We start from the raw sequence: 9,897 nt of genomic DNA, 5'->3' as shown, positions 1-9,897 counted from the left end.
AGAGAAGGAACACCTTCTTTCTATACCCTATTTAATAATGAGCTAGGATAACTTTTAGTAAGAGAAGGAACACCTTCTTTCTATACCCTATTTAATAATGAGCTAGGATAACTTTTAGTAAGAGAAGAAACACCTTCTAAAAAATTCCAAATCAATGTAATTTAGGCTACTATTTTGATGCCTTTCGAAAAGATATGAAACAAGAAATACAGTTTATTTGTGCTACAGGTGTATTAAATAGATATAATTAACGAGGGAAAAAGTGTCACACTCGAAATAAATGAATTCGACCACGAAGATGCTTTATAAACGTAAACGCAACATTCTTAACATTGCTGTAAACATGCTAATCAAACTCACAATGTTTATTACTGTTATCGCATTTAAAGAGCACCAATTCAAAGCTTCAGCCTCCAACAACATAAAATATAAACGAGCGTTTTGAAAAACGTTCAACAAGACTAAAAGATATCAAAACTAGTTGCCTCTCAATGACTTCGCGGAAAGTTTGAAGCCTTATAAAGTTAAAAACCGGACTTCGATAACCGTTGTGGACACAGCACAGATAGCCCTTTGTGTAGCTTTGTGCTTTACAACAAGACAAACAAACAAAAATTAAAGCTAGGTCCTGTGCCTTACGTCACATGGTATACTACCAACGTCAGACGAGATTCATAAATGATCTGTCTGGCTAAAAAATGTTTGGACTATTTCCAGTGAGGATTCATATCTGACAAGACACATTTAACTCTACCAAACAACGTAAGTAAGAATTAACATTAATGCAAACTGATAGACGTTAGTAAAGTTACAGTAATCAAGGTCGTTGAACCAAACTCCAGTGACGTCACTTCCTTGTACTTCTAGTTTTACTTTTATTCAGAATGATGTTGTTGTTTTTTTTTGGTAGGTAGAAGCTATAATTTCATTTCCTAGGAAGATAAGGAATTGCTAGATTGCAACTTTTATCTACATTTTTAATGCTCTCATTTGGATCTCCAGATTCTGCCTTTCACTCTTCTCTTGTCGTATCCTTTATGTTGTTGTGGTACTATTTTCTTTCGTTTGATAACAATAATAGCTATAAAATAAATCTTATATTTCATGTTTAACGATGAATCACACAGCATAGTATATATGTTCACGCGTCATACAGAGGTTTGGTGCGTTATATTAAAATGATTTTGGAGCCTACCCACGTCATTACAATTCCATGTTGCCACGTTTGGTTATGCTATATCTGACGACTGTGAATCTTGACAATAGCCATGCAGTAGTTCCACCGTAAGGCTGTCATGTTCGAAGTACACTCCCTCCTCCCTACCTGATTTCCATAATCCATCAAATCCATGAGCAAATTGAATGGGTGTCTTCATAACGAATAGCATGAAAACCCGTTTCATTCTCCATCTGCTTGAGGTATGCGACAGTTGAACTGTTACATGCTGGAAGCAGCTTGTGCACACGTACTTATGTCGCTTTTACTGACAGAGATCCTTCTTCATTGTGTTGAGTATTGTTGCTTGAAGCTCGTGGACAGCTTTTGCCGCTGGTCTTTGTGTCCTTGGAATCGGATCTGTTACCTGTTACAAGAAGCTGAACTTTGCACACTACGGCTGGGGTACAACTTGTAACATATCTTTTTCTGGATTGTCCTTGTGCACTAAGTTGATCCATAGTCCTCTATTTTCCAATACAATTCCTTATAAAGGATACCCACCGTCATTTAAATTCTAACTCCCCGATCTGAGTTCATCCTTATGAACTGAGTTGAGGAATATTTTTCGTCAGAATGGATTGTTACATACCCCTCACAAAGCAACCTATCTTCGGTGCCATAACACTGTTTACGTAACGTCAAAACAATGTTATGTTACATGTCGTTCCACCGTGACTTTAGATCGACGTTGGTTGATTTGTGTATTCGAAATGGTCTTAATTAAACCGTATTCAACTCTTTATTGTGTTTTTCGTGAGATTGAGTTTTTTTTTTATACATTACAACTTCGGCTAAATCAAAGAAACTAGCCAAGACAATACACAGAGCCTTCGTTGAAGATTGAGGATTTGCAGTGTTCGGGGTTTCTTGGGTGTAGACGTATTTTACAAGTTCCAACTAAAATAACTTTATACACATATTCAATTCCTTGTCAAGCGTAACAGTTAAAAACTGATTAAAAATCACTTTGAAAAACTAATATTTTGCTTTTGTTATTACCGTTCCCTTAGTGAGAACTTAACTTTCATTTTAAAAACTATTTCAAGTTAATAATGAGAAGAATACTTTTTACTGTTGATAATTTTGCCAGGATAGCGCCCTCTTAATAAGGTGTAGAAAAAAATGTGTACATAATTTCTTAACAGTTGGAGAGGAACACAATTTATAAAGATATTGGTTGTTTATTGTTAAGCACAAAGCTTCACAATTGGCCACTGGTATCGAAACCCAGTATTTAGCGGTATAAGCCTTCAGACTTACCGCTGAGCTAATTGGATGCAAAATAATTGATAAAAAATTTTAAACATTTTTTATAAGCAAATTTTAAAAACCCAGAAAATTAATAAAGTGAAAGACGACCAAGCTGAGGATACCCAAGTGGTTCCCAAACTTATCCCCCACCCATTCATGATATCGATCATTTATGGTTAATATTGGGTGATAAACACACTTCATATAAGATTCAAACATTTACCATAGAAATCTAATAAGTTGACCTTCAATCTCTAACCATAGAAATCTAATGAGTTGACCTTCAACCTCTAACCATAGAAATCTAATGAGTTGACCTTCAATCTCTAACCATAGAAATCTAATGAGTTGACTTTGTGTGACATTTACATCTCTCCATCAAATATGAGCAAATTTTATTATAATATACATTCTGTATGATTTCTTTTTTTCCCATAGTGATATATATTCGGTCATTTTCTACGTTTACCCACCCATCAAAACATAATGAATGATTTTTGACATTTTATAATTCAGCGAAATTCGCTCAAGTACGTAAAATGAAACCGAACAAAGATTCCTACAAACAAGTTTTCATATACTAGCAGATATACCTGCACCTCTTGCAACGTTTATTTCATTATCTTCACAGGAATGGCACAACGGTGTGCGTGTATGTCTTTCGATATGCAGCTCTACTGAATAAGAGTAATCGGTAACGTAACCATCGTTTGTTGTTGTACTTACGTATTAAAATTGAAAGCAATTACGATTGCTTACCTATTTTAAAGTGATATTTAAGTGCTCCACCTGAATTCTCCTACCACAGTTTATCTAAATAGGTTTAGCAAATTCTTCACACGATCTTATGATGTGAGGACACTGGGCAGTTAAACATATAACTCTGCTTTACGTATAGAGAGAGATTACTTCAGTAATTCACTGAGCGTAAGATAAAAAACGTCTTAGGAACAAAGTTTTGGAATATTTAATAAATCACAATAGTGTAGTGCAGTATTAGGAAAATAATCACATGCCTAGCATGCCACGGAGAAAAACATAATTACATTTTTGAAGAAAAAAACAAATGCATGGTAACTGAAATAACATTAGTAAAGTAAACGCATGTAAAAGTAAGTGTTCCAGTCTTTCGTAGGTATGATATAATGTATATGTTGAATGGAAACATTAAAGTCACAAATGAATACATCTTTAATGAGATAATTTCAGGTACTTGTCTTAAATTTGGTACAAGATGCCTGTACTTATCCCGAGGCCTTACACAAACATAATGTACCCAACAACGAACTACACTAAATCCTGTTCCCCAGTAACCACCCATGCTCGGATCAGTGCAGGAGGTCTGTTTCTATATGTAACCAGTACATTAAAGTAGTCTCGGGAAATTTTCAACAACTTTCAACGTACTGGACATATGCCGAAAGAGAGATGCTGGAAACCTTGGTTTCCTTTTTGGATAATGATGGTAACGCGTCTCTCTGGGAAGTCATAACAAAATTCCAAATGATGTTAGTTCTTGGCCAGAAGTATCTTGATGTTCAAATAGTCAATTGTTCAGACTCACACTCTGATGCAAGGACCTTTTTTGTGTCACAGAGTAATTCCCTGGTCATCTACAGAAATTGGAGTTGTCCTTATTAGACAGTCTCCGCGTGATTTCTCATTTTAATGTCTTATTTCATGTTCCTGTTTCAAAGTGAAACAATTGTGCCTAATCTCTACTTCTTTTGGTCGTGTTTCATTTATTAACGCTCTGCAAACAAATTCTCCTAATACTCCATAATTGCGGTAACGGTAGCTAAGTCTTTGGATCATTTTTACTTCAGAATACCACAAGTATGCCAATAAAAAGTACTGCTTTAGACAAGGATTTCGTGGCGTAAAACGAGTGCGGGAATTACTTGAAAGGAAGTACAGCCATTGTTAATCAAACAGTACCTGTTAACTAGGTACTAACGAAAAATACGTTTATATTTATTGTTTTTGAGATATTTCTTATGATTTTACTAAAATGTAAACATTAACCAATTAGCAAGCGCCATTTCCTCACTACGAATGAATACACACACCTGTAAATACGCGTTATTTATACTAATATTGAAGTAGTCTTATCTAGGTCAGCTTTTGAAGTTAACTGAAGAAGTAGTGCCAGTACGCACATTGGTGCAATTTAGATACCACTGTAACCCAACACTTCCTGAACAATACTGTTATCTCAGTAAGTTATTATTATTTTTTGTATTATATCAGACACGTTGCCAGGGTTTCTGAATCCTGTTGTGAACAGCAAATATAACAATTTTGTTAGTACTTCAACATTTTTTCTAATCAAAATCAAATCTAAAAAAAGCGTAAACAAAGTTAGTCAGAAAATTAACAAGACTATTTAGGTTAAAATCGTTAATTAAACCCAAAGTCCCATATTCTCGAGACTAACATTTCCCGTACTTGTGAGGGGCTCTTCACGAAATACGCCTTGCTCACTGGAATATAATTTATGTCCTGTAGATTAACTTTCACAATAGATAAAATTATGTTTTGTTTGGTTGGTTGTTTTTTTGTCTCGAGGGGACTAGATGACAGGAGACGTTCTACCTGGATACATTGGTGCAAGGGCACCAGCTGTACTTCCACCCCCTGCATCCGGCAACGGTTCATTAACCATTAACCATAGTAAAGTTAAAGTTGTTGTAGAGCCCTAGCTACGTACAGACAATATCAGACACAGTTTGAAAATGACTGAAGATAAGCAAGTATCATTTATTAGTCACGTGCGTGGTTTACTCTCGTCTTGTTGAATAAAACCCAAGTTGTTCGTCAGGTGTTTTTACTTATGCAGTCAGTGTTTTGTTCAGGTATTTGCATGAACTTCTCTTAACATCTACTCGAAGAAATGCTTTGTAATTACAGCCGAATTTAATGTTTGCAAGTTTTTATTAATGCTGTGGTTAAATTGAATTTTCTTGTTCAGTTATCATCTAGCGAAACTGGAAAAACGTTTGTCTAATATTAAAAACAACATGTTTACAGATATTATAACAGGATATTTGGATAACGTTATACAGACAACCTATTTCTACTTAACTTAGGTACCAACTTAACACAATGGGGTGTACAACTAATGCTCTTTCATAGGTTCGTTAATAATGTACCAATGTAATACACAGAACAATGGGAGATACAACTAATGTTCTTTGATAGGTTCGTTAATAATGTACCAATGTAATACACAGAACAATGGGGGATACAACTAATGTTCTTCGATAGTTTCGTTAATAATGTACCAATTCAATACCCAGAACAATGAAATGTACAATTAATGTTCTGATAGGTACCAACTTAACACAATGGGGTGTACAACTAATGCTCTTTGATAGCTTCGTTAATAAGGTACCAATTCAACACCCGGAACAATGAAATATACAATTAATGTTCTGATAGGTACCAACTTAACACAATGGGGTGTACAACTAATGCTCTTTGATAGGTTCGTTAATAAGGGACCAATTCAACACCCAGAACAATGGGGGATACAACTAAAGTTCTTCGATAGTTTCGTTAATAATTTACCAATTCAATACCCAGAACAATTAAATGTATAATTAATGTTCTGATAGGTACCAACTTAACACAATGGGGTGTATAACTAATGCTCTTTGATAGATTCGTTAATAAGGTACCAATTCAACACCCGGAACAATGTGGTATACAACTAATGTTTTGTGATAGAGTCGTTAATTAGATAGTTATTTAACACTCGGGACAATTTGTTAAATAGATAAAGTCCTTAAAATGATTTGTTATTAAGCGAGCAAATTAACACCAGCCGCTAATGACCTTTGATAAAGTTGAACCTATGTGTCTTATAATTAGTGTCTTTATCAATATACTTTACATGATCACTGATCAACCCATATAGTTATGTATTATTTTATTATGGGAAAAAAAACTCAGTACCTGTGCTCTCAGCATAACCATTGAACTTCATCGAGCGTACGCTCTCCACAATTGCCTCCACAATCTCTTCACAAGGCTGCAGGTTTCCAAAGATTGTAGGGTCCCCTGTTATCAAAAACCAGAAATACACCTAAGTCATAAACCGTGAAAACTTGCAAATTATTGATGATCGTATCAAGTGTGGTAGCTAGTAAAGAGAGAAACAACTTATGCAGGTTTTTATGACCTGGACAGACAGAAAGGTGAAATAATTGTAATAATCAAAGAAATTGTTCTTTATGAACTCTTCTCATAGATCAATTCGCGTGTTTTTGAGATTCTAAAGTATTTCCTCTTACTTTTGCAAGGTTGCAAGTATAGTTTTTGCAAAAAATAGGGTAAGAAATCAGTAAAAAATAATTACACCATGTGTTTTTAAATCCAGAAATCAAAATAATTCTCTCAATTTTTAAATACAGATAGGCCGAAAAGCTTCACTTCACGAACAGTCGAATTAAATTTTTGAACTTACTTGTAATTGTATTGAATGTAGTTACATTTTTTTATCCTTATTCTAAGCAATTATTTGTAGTTCAAACCGAAGATTTTAGATTTTCAATGAACTTACACACTTATAAACAATTTCAAGTACCTGATTTTATCACGTCTTCCTTTATTAGGCTCAATTGTTATGATATTACTGATAATTATATTACGACCCACAAACTTCTTAAAAGATTCATCATTAAATGTGGCCACTTATCTGAACTAGTATACACTAATGCCATAACAGTATACAAATATTAGATTACTTATTAGAAAATCCATTCCTAATTGTAAACTATCAACTTCTGAATATGTCATAAAGTGTGAGGTAAATAAGCGGCTTGGCAAGTGCTGTCATATCACCATATAAGCTGTTAACCATGACAATAAGATACTTGTAAGATTTTCAATACAGAATTGTTTTTCAACAAAAGTGGTTCGGGTTCTATAGGAAGAACTTTCACTTTTTGCCTAACCCTAAACGATTTATATGATTTTTCACAAAATAAAAATCAATAAATAGAAAATATTCAGAGATAATTAAAACGGATCAAGACACTTACCAATTGACAGAGGTATCATGTGCTTCTTTGGATTTGAAGAGATGTTCATGTTCTCCACAATATCGCGAATTACATTCAAACTCCTAGTGGCCAGCTGAGATGGCGTTATATTCCAAGACCGCCTGGTACGAAACTCGTCTTGGAAATCATGCAGCTGTGGAGAGATATAAAGCATTCCAGAAGGCATCTTTTAGGCGGTTTGCAAACAAAAAGCAATTATCTGCTCCTCACGGACTAAGTTAGGTAGTATCTGTGGTAGTGTGTGAGAGGAAGAAATACCTAGAATCAAAACTGTGAGGAGGTGGGCTAGGATGTGCAGAAGAGGATGAATCGGTTTTATAGTATGTCACTTGACAACTTATGCTCAGCCTTCTGAAGAACAAGAAAGACCGGTGTTAAAAACATGCAGAGTACCATTCCAATATAATCCCCTGTAACACCGGTCTTTCTTGTTCCAATCTCAATCTGCAGAGTACCATTCCAATATAATCCCCTGTCTGTTTTTAACACCGGTCTTTCTTGTTTCAATCTCAATCTGCAGAGTACCATTCCAATATAATCCCCTGTCTGTTTTTAAATTGAGATTGGAACAAGAAAGAGATTATGTGTACGGAAGTGTGGTATACTCTCAAGAGCTTTTTTCTAATGGATAAATACGATCATTAAATAGGAACGGGTGTCCTTGTTAGTAGCTGATGCAAGAGGTTCATTTCTGTTTAAATTTTTCCTTTCTCTCTCTCTCTCTCTCTTCTTTTTGAGTTTTTTTTTTATGGTTCACTGCTTAGAGGCGTTGATCGACGATACACGTGTAAGCACAGTTTCCTTGAAGTCGTTGAAACTATACTTGCTGTTGTTAATAGTTCTATTCTCAAAACCCACTCACCTAGTTTTCATGACAAGCAAGTGATTCTGTTGAAATTGTCTAAGTTGTTAGGTATGAAACTTTTTATGAGCCATCGCAAAGCACTCTGATATCACTTTTAAATCTTCGTACATCTTGGTTATCTTGCTCACGTTGTCCTTACGTTAAAAATGAAAACAAAATTTAATAACAAAATCTTGTCGGAGATTAACCCAATTTTCTGAAACAAGCTTTCCAAAAGGAATGCGAGAATCGTGGAACTTTTATGGAGAAATCATAATAGAGTTTAGAACCAATAATACACATGGACGCCATGCAATGAACCTTTTAGTAGACTCACACTAAATTCATTTTAGGCTTGTCTCAGCAATTATTTAAATCGACAAATAAAATTGAGGGTTATATCATTTACGTAGAATAGAGTTATTACACGTATAACTCACTACAACTATAAATGTGGTTCTATATCAAGGTTCTATAGGAGATTTAATTGATATTACACATATAACTCACTACAGCTATAAATATGGTTCTGTGTCGACGTTCCATAGGAGACTTAGTTAATATTACATTAACTTATTACAGTTACAAATGTGGTTCTATCAAAGTTTTATAGTTGAGATTCCATATATAACTCCGTACAGCTATAAATATGGTTTTATATCTACGTTATGTAGGAGACTTAATTAGCAATGCGCATATAACTCACTACAGACATAAAATTGGTTCCGTTTTGAAGTTCTATACGAAACTTAACTCGTCCTTTGCTGAGCTCCAGTTTATACAGCGTGAAATGAGATCAATTCTACCTGTACATAAAGTATGACATCGCGTTTGTACAGCGTGAAATGAGATCAATTCTGCCTGCACGTGAAGTATGACACCGAGTTGTACAGCGCACTTTAGTAGGAACCAAGTTGTGATTTCTCCTGCACGATTAGTATATCTCTAAAATATGGAAGTTTGTTGACTTACTTGAAGATCAGCAGGTGTTTGTGTAATTGTATTTGTTGGTTTATATAGGTGAAAATAAACAATGACTATGAAAGCTAGAGGTTTTTTTTTCTTTAATCTAATCATGTCATCAAAAAATGCTGTATAAACATGGAATTCATTTTGACTGAATTTTTGTATACGGGTCTGATAAGCTTATCTTTGTAAAAACTTCATTAAGCGTAGGCATGAAATATATTTGTGTTTTTTCAAGTCTAATTTTCTAATAGGCGGGTCAAGTTTATTTAAAACTGTTTTGTTCGATATCGAATTTTATTTTTATTCTAATTCCATGAGTAAAACATCCGCCATTTTTTCGTATGTTTAGTACTTTTATTAAAGAAATTACAAAAAATTGAGTAAGAAAATAAAGAGAAAAAAACACAAAGGCTCACATTAGGTGGAAATAAAAAGCTGCTTCGAATTCCTGAGCTCCTTGTCTGTTTGTCGATCATCGTGCAAAGCTACTCGATGGCTACCTGAGCTAGCCGTCTCTAATTTGAAAGTGCAGACTAGAGGGCTAGTCA

At 34.5% G+C, this 9,897-nt stretch overlaps 1 protein-coding gene across 1 annotated transcript in view; it reads right to left on the bottom strand.

The window, feature by feature from the left end:
* Positions 1–7,702, bottom strand: part of LOC106465145 (tyrosine aminotransferase-like) — a gene marked incomplete at its 3' end in the record, with an annotated part of 17,103 nt that extends 9,401 nt beyond the window's left edge. Inside the window, exons 1-2 of the mRNA XM_013925343.1 lie at positions 7,516–7,702; positions 6,428–6,532 (exon numbers count right to left, since the gene is read on the bottom strand). Of these exons, the coding sequence (XP_013780797.1) occupies positions 6,428–6,532; positions 7,516–7,702 (292 nt within the window). The remainder of the gene's footprint in view (positions 1–6,427; positions 6,533–7,515) is intronic.
* Between the last annotated feature and the right edge of the window lie 2,195 nt (positions 7,703–9,897).

The sequence above is a fragment of the Limulus polyphemus genome, unplaced genomic scaffold (genome assembly GCF_000517525.1).
Source record: "Limulus polyphemus unplaced genomic scaffold, Limulus_polyphemus-2.1.2 Scaffold1848, whole genome shotgun sequence".
NCBI lineage: Eukaryota > Metazoa > Arthropoda > Merostomata > Xiphosura > Limulidae > Limulus > Limulus polyphemus.
Note: the sequence above shows the minus strand (reverse complement) of the source record. Positions and strands in the feature narration are given on the sequence as shown.